General features: G+C 31.3%; 1 protein-coding gene across 7 annotated transcripts in view; it reads right to left on the bottom strand.

Moving 5' to 3' along the window:
• Baz2b (bromodomain adjacent to zinc finger domain, 2B) overlaps window positions 1–17,012 on the bottom strand; it is a 269,690-nt gene that overhangs the window by 75,657 nt on the left and 177,021 nt on the right. For all 7 annotated transcript variants that reach the window (XM_013518703.1, XM_013518704.1, XM_013518699.1 and 4 more), the window contains 3 exons: window positions 7,601–7,811; window positions 2,142–2,234; window positions 1,964–2,025 (listed from right to left, as the gene is read on the bottom strand). In XM_013518703.1, coding sequence (XP_013374157.1) covers window positions 1,964–2,025; window positions 2,142–2,234; window positions 7,601–7,811 — 366 coding nt within the window. The remainder of the gene's footprint in view (window positions 1–1,963; window positions 2,026–2,141; window positions 2,235–7,600; window positions 7,812–17,012) is intronic.

The raw sequence follows: 17,012 nt of genomic DNA, 5'->3' as shown, positions 1-17,012 counted from the left end.
TAAATTACTATAATCTAGGTTTCACCTTCTAATACTGAATATCTAATCACTGAATTGGTCATTTCACACAAAATATCTTGCTGATCATAACATTCTAAAAAATCATAGAAACTGAAATTATTTTCTTTTTATAAAAGGGAAAACTGGAGTTCCTAGGAAGTAAATTTTTGCATAAAATCCAATAGCAAGTAAATACAGGAACCTGCTCAGATTCTAATACCTATCTTCCTCTTGTTCATAATGCTTCTGCAATTTTCCAGGAAACTGCCTTAGGAACTCTCTGATAAGATACACACACACACACACACACACACACACACACACACACACACACCACGGACTCTGGTGGTAATTTTGGCCTACTGGGTGGAAAAAATAATTCAGAGGATGAGAAGCACAAGCTTTATTCTATATCTAATGTTGACTTTATAACAATCATTATCAGCCAGGCCTGGTGGCATACACCTATAATCCCTACTCTGGGAGGCTTAGGCAGGAAGACTGAGGCTAGCAAGGGCAACCTAGCAATTCAGTGAGATCTCTGTCTCAAAAACAAAAACAAGTTAAAAAAGAAGTTATTATAGCAGGGCACAAGACTGTCCTCTTAGCAACTTGCTGAAACAGGAGGATCAAATGTTCAAGGCCAGCCTAGCCTGGCAAATCTACGGAGAGGCTGTCTCAAAATAAAAAATAGCCAGGCATGGTGGTGCACGCCTGTAATCCCGGTACTCGGGAAGCTAAGACAAGAGGATTTCTGTGACTTTGAGGCCAGTGTGGACTACATAGTGAGTTCAAGGCCAGCTTTCCAATTGACTACTTTAAACTATGGTAAAAGAGTATGCAATGCAGTTTGATATTTTATATAAAATAAGTGTTTGGTTCCAGGTACTATGGCACTTTACATTCATGATCTTAATTACTCTTCAGATATTGTAGTTACTTTCCTCTATAATGGAGGAAATAGAGACTTAGAGACTAAGTGACTCATCTAAGGCCATAAAATTATAGAGTAACAGAGTATATATTTAACTCTAGGCTGTCTGACTACCAACTCTGAATTCTAAATTCCAACTCTATGTTAACTCCCTTGGTCACACTGCTTTCATCAATACCAGAAGAAATGCTAAGATAACCATGTGAAATATAAAACAAGCTATCTATATACTAAATACTTGTTTCATTTCACATAAAAAATAATTACTTGCTACTTGAAGTTTTCAAAGCATAGAACTTTCCCACTATCTTCCTTCTGCTTTAAAGTTTCATGAATATGTGAGGATGGGAGGGTAGTTTACATACTTCCAATATTAAATGAATCTGAATATCTTTTCACTTAACATTTTACCAATAATCTAAAAATTACTTCACTTACTCAAACTTAGTTCTGAAAACCATGGAGGAGGGAAAATGTAGTATAAGACAGGATGCTTTCATTGTTTCTTTTGCAATGGCAATTTTTAAGCAACTCTGAAAGCACTCAGAAGGAATGAGGAGAAACCTTTGAATCTAATTTTACTACGATTTTATGTTTCAGAATAATTAAGTTTACCAGATTCTGAATGCTCAAGCAATATTCTTCATTTACTGGTATATTAAGTTTAAAATATTCAGGATGTCAACTTGTATTCAAAATCTACCAGTACATTAAAATACTTATGCAAATTTTCTACTTGGTATTGATTTCTTTAAAAAGTAGGGTGTGCAATGGTAGAGAGCTTGCTTGGCATGTGCAAGACCTTGGATTTAATCTCTACCACTGCAAAAAGCAGACAAAAAGCCTTGGGAGTGAAGACTTGATCAAAACCTAGGTGAAATCTTAGTAGAAGTTTGCAACTTTTTAAATAAGATGCATAACATCAACATGAAATATATTTAAGAAACCAAAATTAGAATAATGTATATAATTAAATAAATCTTCAATAAAGCCCACATTTTAAACATCAGTTTAAATGCATAAACATACCTGTTGTTTCATAATCTTTATCTGTTCTTTTTGTTTTCGTTTTTCCTCAGCAGCCATTATTGCTATGATGACAAACAAAAGCCCAGATTATCATCAGGTAAGCGATGAAGTGGGGAAGACTCTTTAGACTTTTCCAATGCTCATTTTTCAACTTCACGACATCCTTTCCATCACCTACCTTGTTGTTTTTTAGCTTCTTTGGCAACCCGAGCCTGTTCCTGCTTTTGCAGTTTTCTTAAAAGCTTTATTTGTGCTGCTTGCCTGGCTATTTCTGAAAAACAGAAAAATTCCACAAATATTACTACCAATTTTACAAAATGGCTCACCTACAACAGTAACTGAAATTGGTACTGTATTATCATGATAGATATAATGTTTAGGAAAGCTGCCTAAGGTTAGACAGATACCAAATAGGGCAATAAGGGTAGTAGATAAAATCATGTTCATTACCTTCAGAAATTGCCAAAATTATTTCACCAAATATGATCAAACATAAAACTATGTAAAATATTTTTCTTAATTTTAATCACAGAGGCTCATTTAAGTACATTTTTCACATTTCAAATAATTCTATACTCGAGGAAAGTAGCAGCTAATACACAAGATTGCAATTTAATTTTAACCTTAAAACAAAACTTATATAAAAGAGAAAAACCCCAAAGTAAAACAGTCCTCTAACAAACTTATATTTCAATTAGCCATACAATGGTTAAATCCCTTGAATCCAGTAATATTCTCATTTATGAGGAAGAAGGATTCAATTTCATAAAATAAAAACAATATATCATGTCAATGAACTTTAAGGACAATACAGCTCTTGTAATTTCAAGGACAAATGTCTGAACCTGTGGGTAGAAACACATAATTAATGACCCCAGTTTCATTCTTCCCCTCTTTCCCTGTCATTTGCAATGCTACTTTGCAGCAACTCCCATCAAGAGGTGGAATACATTTTGTTTCCCTTGATTGTGAATTCAGCCATGTGATCTATGGTCAAGAGAATGTTAACAGCTTTAATGAAAGCAGAGTTTGAAAGCAAACTTGTACTCTATTTCTGTGTTTTGTTTGTTACCATAAGGGCATATTTGGGCTAGGCTCCTGGAGATTGAGATACATACAAGCAACTGAACCCACACATGGGAACAAGCCTAACCAAGATCAGCAATGCTAACCTCCAGCTGACTCCATGTGAGTGATTAATGCTTAATGTCATATGCCACTGAGGTTGGTGGTTGTTATCTGGCATTACTTTGCCAAAAATATAATGGATACAGAAGCCATGTAATGCCATGTCTTTTTTCTGCTAGCTAGCTTAATCTGAATACTTCTAACTCTATAAGTGGTATATCATAATATTATTCAAAATAATTCTAGACAACATTGCTTTATAGGAGGTATTATTTCAGAAAACATTACTTTGTAGCTGATGGAGATTATAAAGAACCTATAAACTGCATTGATTGGCATTATGGTTTGTGTCTAGATGTCCCCTCAATGCCTCATGCAGTCATGCAGGGTGGGCTTTTCAGGGTCAGCTCAGTCTAGAGTTTGTGGTTGGTTCAAATGTCCAGTGCTGGGGTTGGGGGTAAGTGCTACCTCCACCCTAGTATGAGTGGCCTGAATACAATGTAAGGGAGGAAAAGAGGCTTGTTCTTCCTTTTTTGCTTTTGTTGCTTTTGTATCTTCCATCACCATGAATAGTTGCCCCTCTGCCATGCCACACTGCCTTGGATCCAGCTGATTACGGACTGACACCTCTACAGACTGTGAGCTAAATAAACCTTTCATTCCTTAATTTTGGGCAACAGGTATTTTGTCTCAGCTACGAGAGAAAAGTAAACAAGGTGATTGGTAATGAATTGGTAATGAATAGAGCGCACCTGAATCATTTGCACTCTATCAATTTCTACCAGTTATTCAATGTAGGCACTATTGTGTTAGATTTACATGCTCTTCTTTAATCTCCATAACTGTTTCATAATGTCATATGCCACTGATCAATATGATAAGCAATGTTATGCTCACCTTACAAATAAAATATCTTAGGCTCAGTAAAGTTAAAAACAGAGCCAAGATACAAATGCAGGTTTTTTTGCTCTACAGTGTATATGGTACTACCTCTAAAAATCTTTAAGCAATATTTGAATGCTTCTTTGTAATAAACGAAGTTGGTTAGTAGGATGAATTTTCTATAATAAAAATATACAAAGGGATATTTGATTGAGATACAAAGCATTTAATTTATTTAATAAACTGGAAATGTTAATGAAGGTTGATGTTAAAATATATCTCCAATCATCCAATGATTTTCAATACTGGGGGGTTATAGTTATCATCAAATATTTCTGGGTCACAGAAAAACATCTCCTGTATACTAAATACTTTGGAAAATAAAATTCTCTAAATTGGTCTGCAGAGTCAGCAGCCTTTGATACTAACAAGTTCAAAGAATATTATTCTCATCTGTAATAATGACAGATAAGTTTTACTGAACTCTGTTATGAAGGTCTAACCTTGTCTTGAGGTTTGAAGATGTGTTAAGTGATTAAAAAGTTTTTCTAAACAAATAACAAAAAAAGGTTTACTAGAAAATGTGATATAAGTATGATCTTTTGTTTCAAGCTAAGTTCTTCCTCATGTAATAGTTAAACTGCTATTAAGGAAATCCTATTATCTGTATCAATGTGTTTACATAAGAATGTGTCAATTTCAAGCTTCAGGCAAGCACATAGTAGTTTTTATTTTTAAACTCTTTTGACTGAAAAACATTAAAAATTTCAATGCATGTCTTTCCATGTTGGCAAGGAATATGCAGTGTTGATTAAACATTAAAGAATTTATATAGCTTAAAATTTACATTTTGGAAAGCTGGAGAACAAAATAAAAAAATTAAGATAGACTGGAGCAAAGAGAAATGTAGAGAAGTTTACCTAGCCACTGAAGAATAAATTACTTCGAGCACTGCATCTTCTCATTTATTTGTTTATGGTCACTGAATATGTGATAATTAACTTTTGAAATACTAATTTGAAAAATATCTTTATATTTAAGAAACTGCTCTAATTTCAAAGATAACGTTTATTTTTGAAATAAAGTTTATTTTCACATAGAATTAGGGATCTTTTGTACATAACTCATTTCTCAGCATGTTAAAATGTATTTTACAGCATTTTAACATCTCTAAAATTAAAATATACCCGGAAATTGACAGCATTTTCTTCCTCAGAGATACATCATAAAATAACGGTACACTGTATAAGACTGTTTGATATCTCATTCCTATGACATAAAATGGACAGGTGTTATTTGATATTTTGGAAGATCTGAGATATTAACAGTACTGGTCAATTAATGAGCAGGTTTATTTATATGAGTCACTCACTGACTGATTGTGACAATGGAGTTCCATAAGCAGGTTTATTTGCATAGACCTAAAAAGCCTTTATCATATCCAAACCTTGTCAGCCTTTTATCTATAATCTCTTAGAAATTAGAGCTCTCATTTCACGTTTGGATATGAAGTATATTCAAGACTTGTATTTATTTTAGTATTCTAAACTTTTCTTCAAATTAAACTCAGTTTTTTGGATCCTAGCAAGATAATAACAAATAATAGAAACTTCTAAAATTCTCTTAGATGGTCTCCCCCAAATGTTGGAAATAAATTGTTTAGAAATAAAAGTGCTGATGAAGTGATTTATCCTTGTTTTCTTTTTCTCCCATGTAAAAAAAATATTAACAATACCCCATACATTTGTAAATATGGATAATAATTATTTGCTATTAAATATTTAATCTTTATATACATATTGAGAAAGAACACATATATACAATAAAGTCAAATGTAACAGAATTGGAAAGATCTAACCAATTACAGCCAGTGGCGATGTAATGTAATAAAAATCAATTTGAAATCTAAAGAAAACAATATTGGGTAAAAAGAATAATGAGTTTCTATTTTGTTACAATAAAAATATAGTTAACTTGCAAATTTAAATTTGTCATTTTGGATACTAAATAATAGCGATGCTTGTATTAGGAATACAAATCATGTATGAAGAACTCATGTTTGGGCTATCAGTTAATTTCAAATATTATTTTATATAAACAACACCTTCACTATCATTATACATTCTTCAGAAAAGTCAATGATTTACTGAAAATAGTAAGTTTTAAAATTCATCTATGTTTGTTAACATTCACCTGTTTTTAACCTTCACTAATAACAATTTCAAGGAAATAAAAGTCTTAGAAGAAATTACATCAAATAGTTTGAAAAATTTTAAAAACTGACTAATATATTAAGACAGAAAAAAATCTTATTGGACATTAAATTGTGCCCTAGGCAGTTAACTGATTTATCTGTGCTAATCCAGAAAGATATTCATGATAAAAAGGAAAAAGATCAAGCTGAATAGTATATATTTTTTCTTATTTATTTTAGAAAAGAAAAAAGATATGTATTTGTGAGTATCTCAGTGTGTGTGTACCAATTTCTGGAAAGATTAACAAAAGCCTAATGCTTCTATTAATATGCACTAAGACAGTATCTCTCATTTGAAAGCCTTCTATCAGCTTTTTCATGGATTTTTGTTTCAAAATACAAACAAAGCAGCAACAAAGAAGTCAACAGTATGATGGTATTTACAATAAAGAGAAATAAGTATTGGGGGCATTTCCTCCAGATGGTGTTTATTTGTAAATACAGCAAAATTCTATTAGTCTCCTAAATCAATTTTCATTATTAAATCTTTATTTAAAATTACACATTTAAAAATATGTGCTTGCAAATACATGGCACCTACACATGTTGATGTATTCAGACAACTTTAAGAGGCCTTATATTTACAAACTAGTAATTCAAACTCTGTAGCAGAACTACTTTATTTATTCAGCCTTCTGTGCCACATAGTATGGCTTCATGTTAGTAATTTATGTAGACTTTTGAATCATAAATAGATTTCAGGTTATTATGAGCACTTTGAGCTTGATAAATAATACCTTTGGTGATCTTATTTTTTTGTGTGCCAGAAATTGAACTCAGGACCTTGCATTTGCCAGGCAAGTGCTGTAACTGCTAAGCCATATCCCTGGTCCTACCTTTGGTGATCTTAAAATACTGATATAATCTCTTAATTGAGGATTTTGAAAAAAAAATATATCTAGACTACAGGGGCATTTAAACTGGAAGACTGGGGTTACTTACCAGTAATTGGAGTTCTCTGACTGAAAATATACTCCACAGATCCACATATTTGGGAGTTATTTCCATGTACCACCTCAAGGAATCGGGAGCTGTTAAAAGGAGAATTTCCAGAAGGTTGGCACAACCTTAAGGCATGTGCCAAGTGCTGGTTAATTCCCTTTCTGTGCAAGTCTTAACAGCTTAACACCCACCTTTGTAATCTAAATATACATGGTAGGATGTGTTTAAAAGTAAACACCTAAAAGATGATATAATCAAAGAACTCCAGTTACCAGTAGGATTCTTTATTTTTTCATTTTATTCTAGCACAAATATCTACATTTTATAAATTGAGAGCAATGTCAATCATTCCTAGGTCAAAAATATAAGAAATATATTTGGAATACTTTTTAGTATGATTATCACAATGTCAGATACATTATGTTTCTTACCTTGAGCTTGCAGTTTTCTTAGCAATTTGGCATCTGTGTTATCTAGGAATTCAGCATTGCCAACATTTGGAGGTCGACCCTTGCGACGTTTCATCCTGGATTCATCTCTTGCTCGCTGTCTGTCTGGGTTTGGTGGTCTTCCTCTACGACCTTCCATTGCCCTGATACGAGGAATGACATCCTCTTCTTTCAAAAGACACCACTGCATTCCCTTTTAATTAACATTATATAGAAATAATATATTACAAACACAATAAAAATCAGAGATCAATATGTCAGAATAGTCTAGGTAAAAAATAAAATATTTTGAAATTTATAAAGCAAGTATAAACCTTAGAGATTTTACTTTTTAAGTTGTTTAAATTTATGATTATTCATGGTCTTTCACATGAACTTCTTAAAGGACTTACAATTTTAACTAAATGTATGAGAGAGTTATATCTGTATCTAAAAACATATAGATATATTTTGATTACCATTTCTAAACTATAATGACCAAAAAGTTGGAGATACTTGAAAATATTAGTTGTGATAATAGGAAAAATGGAGATGGATCTTTTACAAAAGCAAAGGAGACCATGAAATATAGGAAGGGGAGAAAAGAATTAAAACGTGTTATTTACATGTACCAATTCCCCATGATGGATGTAATCCTCATGTACTACAAACATAAAAACAAAAATTAAAAAAGGAACCAAATAATAACATAATAGAAAATACTAGTTGTATGAATCCCTATGGATTATTCTTATGGGTTATCAATTCAACCAAAACATTAGAGCTCAGTTCATGAACTTAATTTGTTCTACAATTTGAAAAAGTTGGTTTGTATTTGTATTTGTGTGGGAAAGATGGCCGCAGTTATGTTCGTCACCCAATGCAGAGTTTGCAAATAAAAACAAAATTTTGCCAAATGCTTCTGTTTGTGAACCAAATTGTTTGCAAACAAAGGCATTTGTGAACCGAAGTACTACTGTAATGGATATTTTTTTTTACAGGAATATTACAACCAATAAATGAAGACAGAATGTTAAGAGTCAGAATATCAGTATTTTATAATATCTAATAAATTAACAGATCCAAGCACTGAATTTGAAGGGGTTGCCTATCATCAAAAAGAGAGACAACCAGACCAAAACTAATCTCCTGACAGAGGGTCATGATTTCATCTATGTAGGCTTGCCTTGGGTTTGATCAAGCCTCAAGATCTAATTAAACTTCAAAGGAAAGACTAGATGAGCATTACTCTACAGCAAACCCCAGTCTATAGGAAATTCTACAAATGACCTCATTTCTTGAACAAATTCAGAAAAGTAAAAAAAAAAAAAAATTGTATGAAAATTACATAAACCTTAAAAGATATACATCAAACAATTCCAATATTTGGACGTTACTTGGACATTGATTTAAATAGACAAACTATTTAGAAAATGTTAAGGAGAATGTTAAAAATAAGTGACATTTTATGGTACCAGTCACTTGATGGAGGCATGTTGTATAAAATATGTCACTGGGTGATTTTGTCACCATAGGAACACCATAGTGTATACTTCCACAAACTTTGATGGTATAGCCTACTACATCCTAGGTTGTATGATACATGTATATTGAAAGAAATAGCCTATTGCTCCAAGGTACTTGATGAACAGAATAACATGAGACTACATCTAGCACAAGAAAAAATGAGGCAGTGAGGGGATGGGATAAAACCTAAAATGTATGAGGCTGCTGCCAATGAAACATGGAATATAGCTTTACAGCAAATTTTTTTTATAAGTCAAGGAGTATTCTCTAAAATGATAAGAGTATAGTAAATATATACGAATATAGTCATATGTTATTGAATACTATGTGCTGTACACAATTATACATGCTATACTTTTCTATGACTGGCAGTATAGGTTTGTTCACATCAGCATAATCATAAACATATAAGTAATGAGTTATGCCACCATGTTCTGATGGTTGTAATGTCACTGAGATAGGAATTTTTCAACTTTAAAATCTTTTGGGACTACCATTGGATAGGCAGTCTATCATCCGACCAAACTGTCATCTGGAGTATGACTTTATGTTAAAGTTTGATAATGGTACTGTAGTTATGTAGAAAAGGAATCCTTGTCTTTTAGAAATACACGTGAGATCATTTATGGATGAAATAAGGTATATAAAATTTGCTTCAGCAAATTAAGGAAGGGAGAAATAAACAGAGGTATATGTAAAATAATATTGGCCATAATAGCAATTGCTAACAATGATGAAAAGTACATGATATATATTACTCTATTTACTTTTGTGTATATTTCAGATTTTTCCTTGTATTTCTTTTGATTAAGATACACACCAACAAAATGCTACAGTATTATAAGATTTATCCTGCTTAGTACATATATATGATCTGAGTCTCATTTCTACATATCCTGCACATGTCAATCAAAACAAATGCATTATTTTACATTATTTACGGTTCAAAATAATTGCCTTATTATTTCTTTCCTTTTTAAAGGATTACTTTAATCTAAACCTTAAGGAAACTTAAAAAATATGCTTTTTATTAAAAAGAACTTAACAAATATTTCTTGAACCATTAAGAGAAATTCTGCGACCAAAATCAATCAAAAATCTTGAGTTATATTTTGTACCATGATTCCTAAGCTAAGTCAAGAAATCTATGAATATTTTAGTTAAGAGGTACTAAAAATACAAATACTATTACTTGCTACCATAATGGCAAGTAGCTACAGACTCATATTCCAAGTACTATGCTTAGTTTCAAGCGTTTTGAATACACTAATTTGTGGAGCATTTCTAACTCATGTGGCAAGAGAAAATTCAGACCCAATGAGGTTAAATAAATTGTCCGAGGTATAAAGACGGCAAGAAACAGAACTCAAGCAGTTCAAACTCAAAATTTTGTTACTCTGAAACTACATGGACTTATCTGATGTTACAATCATGTTCTTGTATTTGATAAGCCACTGATCACAACACTCAGCCTTGAAAACAGAGCCAAGATTACATCAAGGAAAGACTGTCAGAAAAAAAATTAATACATATACTCCACATCTATTTACTAAAAATCATATTAATACTAATTCCTTTCAGTAATTCTGCTGAAAAATATTTTTTAATTAATTCTGATAGAAACAAATTTTTTGTTAAGAATTCAAATAGAATCAGTAGGATTAAAATTTGTACCAAGCACATTTGTAGGCCATAAGCCACTACAAAGAAATCTGTCAGAACACCTTTATGTTAGGGTAAGTACTATTCACCAGTAAGTGAAGTAAGTTTTGATTAGTTCTGGTTTTCATTTTTCTATTATACTCCTAGGCACCAAGGCAGCATGCATCAGATAAATTGAAATATAACAGTGACCTTTGTAACAGGGTAGAATAGAGAGAGTAGTAAGAGTCTGTAAACAAATCTGCATTAATTTTTAAAGTACCTATTAATAGGAAAATCAATTTGTGTCCAAGATTTAAAGGGTTCTATCAATTTATCCTTTCTTATCCAGATACAATTCTTACATGGTTATGTTTTTATTCAGCTAGAACAAAAAAAGGAACCAAATACATTGATGCCCAAAATTTACCAAATATGGTGACACTAAAATTTACATTTTTGCCCTTGGGATTTAGAAAGTAAATACTTTTCAGGAGGATTGCATATATAAGGTTACATGTAATATCTTCCAACACCTGGATTTCAGAAAATGAGAAAAGAATGGTTGCAAAAATCTGGTTTATATTTCAAGTTTAATGGATAGCCAAAGTAACTTTGGGTAAGAACAGAGTATTTTTACCAGTAAATGTTCCCTGGAGGAAAAAAATATAATTTATGTCATTTGATTCATATATTACTAGCTTGAGTCAGATATTATATACCAAAAAAGTTATTTACTTTGGTTAATCTCTAAGACTTAAGACAGTAAATGTTTCATAGAAATAATCATTCTAAGATTTTAAGATATAGGTAAAAAGAAAGATAATATGATGGAGATGGTAAAAGATTATTATATTACTATAATTTCTCTTTCAAAAGTTACTAATGTGTATCTTTAGCAAATAACACAAGAGCTATAAATACTACAGGGAGAAAAGGCAATAAAGTGTTTATATTTTATTTCAGAGGACTGAACAAAGTAATCAAGGTATAAAAGGAAATGAGACAAGTAAAAGTTTTGCATAAAACTGTAGTATATTATTTTAAAAATTTTCCATTAATTATTTGCTGAGGTACCTAGTCTAAGGAAGGCATTAAATTATCTAAAGATGAGTTAGAGCCGTTTCCCTTCTAAAGGAGAAGGATTTTTCAAAAGAACCTTGGCTCAGACTATCCTACTGCAATCAAGGACCACACCACGAGTAGTAATGACCTGGAAAGTTTAGAGTTTAGGACAGGATAGGATGTGGTCACAATTATGCACATAAAAATGATGAGGGTCTGCATTAGGGTATGGGAATTAGAGCTGGAAAGGGAGGTGAATACGTCCATCTTTGTAGAGATAGACAAGTGACTGGAACTGGATACTGCTCAGATGTGACAGATGAAAGCATGTAGACAGATGAAAGAATGTAGATTGGAAAGGTGATTAAAGTTTAGAGTAGTCTCTAAGTAGAATGAAAAGGGGAAATGGTAGTGAGTTTTTCTTCCTAAATGAAGTTGTTAATAGATAGAAAATATTTGGGAAAACAGGCAAATGAATTAGTTCTCTCAATTTTTTATGATTTAAAAAGTAAACAACATTAAACAAAATATTTAATTTTTAAATGTTTTCTGCATTCAGAAATTAAAAATCAAACATTATGAAACAATTTCAATGTGACCTTCCCATTTCAACATTTCTTTATGACACTCCAAAGTACTGTTGAACATTTCATGAGTAACTTGTCTGTTTTTACTTTTCTGATGGAGACTGAATTGCCTAACTGATTTTCCACATTTCACTGAAAACTAGAGTCATTTTGGTGGCTAAGACCTAACATGTTTAGGTCTTAACAGGATGTGCCTCTCAAGTTTTATTCCTATTTACACTTCATTGTCATTTTTTATTAATGCTATTCTTTTGATTTTTATATACCTGTAAACTGATTTAATATGAAAGGAAAGCAGTACATAAGTAAATGTAGTATCATTCCACCAAAGCCAGTTTACTAAGTAATCCATTTATTAAGTTATTGGTGATTTTTTTTAAAGTTTTAGTTCTTTAAAACTTTGCTGCAACGATTTCAACATAGATATGCAATCCTGTGCCACTAAATGCTGATTTTCTAGCTATCTTTTGAGGTTGCTTAGTATTTCTTAAATGCTCTACAATATATAAGTGAATAAATGAACTATTTTTTTTCTACATCAAGACCTAGATATACCTCAGTCCTTGCCACTGGCAGTAAAATAGCTATAGTGTGTGTTTTACATCTAAATTGAGATATTTGTTCTGACAGTTTTCATCCTTTTAGCCACTTTATAAATTGATTATCAAACTAAAATTTGGCTAAATAATTTTCAGCAAATTTAACCATAGCTAAGGTAAACAAAGTTAATTTTTTTTTTAAAAAAAAAACTACCTTTCTCTTTGAAAGTGTACTTTCAGGGTCCTTTCCTTTCTAATAGCTTACATAAAACTTTCAAAATGTCACACCTTAAACAGAATGGGTCTTAGAAGACCTCCTTATACAGTATATACATTTACATTACAGATAAAGGAATTAGTAGGCTTTAGTTTTTGAAAGTAACATAGGATGTTGAGTTGCCCTGGTAGGAGTTTTAAAAATTTAGGCATGGGCAATGCAAGGATATCAAGTATTTTTGACTTTTCATATTTTAAGAAAAATATTTAAATCAAAAAGTTACAATTTTGTTGGATTTCCTTATACTATTTATCATTTTACTACTAAAATATTAGTGTTTACAATTAGTATTTAGTTGTTTTATAGTTTCAGAGGCATGTAGTAAGCCATTATAAACTTAATGGCTTTAGGAATTCTCAGTTTATCCTAGTCATACAATTTACTAATAGCATATGCCAGTGATGGTGAACTTTTAGAGCTTTCAGTGATACAAATGTATGCTACAGCACATGTGCCATAGGTTTGCCACCACTGCAGTGATGGTACTTTAAAAGATGTGAAAGGTTTAAAATAAGTTTTTCTGAGAAGAGAGGAGTGTTATCTACTAAAAACTTGAGAAATCTGTGGTTTGCTAGAATTGTGTCCACAGTGCTGATTATGTGTTCCAGTTACTCACACTAGGTTATCCTCTAAGAGTCATGCCTTGCAATGCTTGTTTCTTAGCCCCACAGTTGTTCTCCTACTACTTGCCTCACTACAAAATCCCCACCTGGTAGATCAGTGACATAAATTTCCAGACTTTTAGACTCCTGGTACTGATCTTGCATGTTCTCAGTTTCCGTACGTGCCCACAACTATGTTATACTAGGTGTGACAGTTAACAGCAGAATTGAATTAGAACTCTGGTTGTTGACTCTCAATCTTTTTTTTTTAATTTAAAATAATTACCTATATTATAATTATGACAGAAACTGCATGTTGCCTAACTTATTTTGAAATCTCTTCTTTATTAACAAAGCACTAATTTTTACCCAGGCAGTATCATGTCTCATGTTAACTTCTACAGATAATAAACTTCTCTAAATCAATGATTTTTTATACTCTTCAGTTGCCCTCAAATTCAGGCTTTCAACTTCATTTCTGCAATAAAATGTATGTTCACAATTTCTTTTATAGAAAAATGCCTTTAGGGAAGGTTATCCAGGTAACAGAAATGACTGGTGTAACAGGTATTTCCATAAATATTTGTTGATTAAATATCTATAAAAAAGACTATTGTTACAAAAAAACTACAGGCATTTTACTTTTCTCACAATATTATGTCATTAAGAAATATAAACAGAGTCCACCAAAAAACGTAAACACATTTCAGGAAAAGAAAAACTTGTATAAATTTTAATACTAAATTTATTGAGATATCATGAGATTAATACAAGTTACTTTTTGGCTTCTACAATTACAAGTGGTGCTATTAGCTTTCAGACCTTTATTATTTTTTCTTTCCTGAAATGTGTATACATTTTTTAGTGGACTCTGTATTTTTAAAAATACAACATCTCAAGTAGGAAGAGGAAATAATATTTTATGATTTGTTTTTAACTTGTTTCTTCTTTGCAGCTTTGCTTTTTGGAATGAGCACAGTAGACATTCAATACTCTAGACGTTTCTAAACTTCCTCGTTGAAAAAACTTAATATATGTGGTTAAATCTTTTATTCTCTGTAATTCATAAAAGTGCTTTTCTGAGTAGATCATTGTATATTTTAAAGCAATCTTTGTCATTAACAATTTACTTTGACACCTTCTTATATTCCTAAAAAAAAAAATCTGAATAACTTTTATCTTAGAATCATATTTAGGTAAACAAAAATAATTCTCTTTTACAATGAACAAAACCCATCTAGCTTAATTTTACTCTCTATTATTCTGACAAGCAAATCAATAGATAAATAAACACTATTATTCTGACAATCAAATAAATAGGTAAATAAACACATTATCCTAATTGGGGAAAAAAAAAACCATTAGGTTTGGCAAGTTTGTTATAATGTAATGGAGCAGAAGTCTCTCAAAAATCTACCTTACATGCTCTTCAAGGGGTTGCAAAGGGTTAGAGTAGCTAACAGAAATCCCTTAGACGCTCGCTGGCCCACAGAGAATGAACTTGGCACTGTCATGTGTTTTGTTTCAAGTCTGTATTCCCTAAAAGTAATACTTCATCTTAGCCAGAAGAACACAGTGATTAAAAGGTAAAGTTTTTACAGAAGGTGCTGACAACTGGCTGATTCTATAACTGTCTCACCATAGGTACCCACTGAAATAAATAATAGATTAAGGGTTTTATTTTTCCCATGTTTGTATAACCTTATTCACTTGAATGAAGGGTTTCGCCTTTTCTTTTTAAAGTTAATCATTAGATTGCTGTCTTTCACTTAAGGATAAATTTCCTCAGGTTTCAGTAAATATGAGCTCTCACAACAATCATCTTATTGTGCTGTATACAATGTGGGCCAGTATTTTCATTTTACACTCAGAAATATCTTAAATAAAAAATGGTTAATTTATACAAAATAACCATGATTCCCCACTGCAGCTATTACCTTCTAGCACAAATTACTTCCTCCTAAGTTTCATCTGTTATGTATGGAGCTTTGGAATGGCACTGATGTAATGAAATGTCGTAAATAAAATTAGAATTTACAGAATACTGGTTATTTTTTTTACTGTGCTTTTAAAAAAAGGATATATGCAGAATATACTCCCCAGGAAAATATTTTATTTTTAGAATGATTAAGAAGACTAATGAATCTGTAAATATAGCATTCCATTTGTTATCAAACACCCAAACAGATACAATATATGAAGCTTGGAACATTTGAAATCATAATGTACAATCTCCATGCATTGGAAACACCAAAAATTCTTAGCTTAACTGGATTATAAGTGTACAAATACTATTTATAAAAGTTAAGAAATGTTTTCCACATTATATACTTGATAGAAGCAAGTTTTAGAAAATTCAAAATATGCAAGAATGTAACAAGCAAAAAAACCAAACTCCATTGAACCATCAACCATTACATTCAATGTTAAAATTTTGACACATTTCCTTCTGGTCTTTTAACATGAACAGTTTTATTTATATATATATGTTTAGAAATCAAACCATAAACTTAGACATATTATAAATACATGTATTTATCACTCTATTGTAACAGTGTCTTTGTGCCAAAGTGTGTTTTGGCTCTACAAACTTCAGACTGCTCAAAATTATTTCATATCATAGTTACTATGATACATATATAATATATATTCTTATATATTATATATATATCATATAATGTAGAGAAATTTATATGGCTATACAGTTTATGTATCTCCAGTGGATTAAAACATTTTCTGGATTACTACTTACCTTTAACTATTAGTCTCTAAAAGTATCCTGAAATGAATTCAATTTGCTCATCTTTTTAACTAAGAGAAATGCTCTCCACTCTGCTAAAATATTGGACACTTAACACATTCAGTTTTATTAATTTATATTTCATTGATTGGTATTAATTTCAGCAAGACAATATGCATTTGAAAAACACTGCTTATGTGTAATAAAAAGTGAATGAATGTCAAAGAACATTCTGCTTTGTGTAATTAGACTTTATAGATTAAGTCTATTTATCACTGATACAAAGCTAGAAATCCTTTATTTATTGAATAGAAATTAGCTTCTGCCTCAGAGCAAAACCATACTGAATTTAAAAACATAAAGATGTATTTGATATAAATAATACAAGTAAAGATCTACTAATATAAACCGAAGATTAAAAATATGAGTTTATAAAA

This window comes from Chinchilla lanigera, unplaced genomic scaffold (genome assembly GCF_000276665.1).
Source record: "Chinchilla lanigera isolate Chin_1 unplaced genomic scaffold, ChiLan1.0 scaffold00048, whole genome shotgun sequence".
NCBI classification, from domain to species: Eukaryota; Metazoa; Chordata; class Mammalia; order Rodentia; family Chinchillidae; genus Chinchilla; species Chinchilla lanigera.
This window is presented reverse-complemented; position numbering and strand designations above follow the sequence as displayed.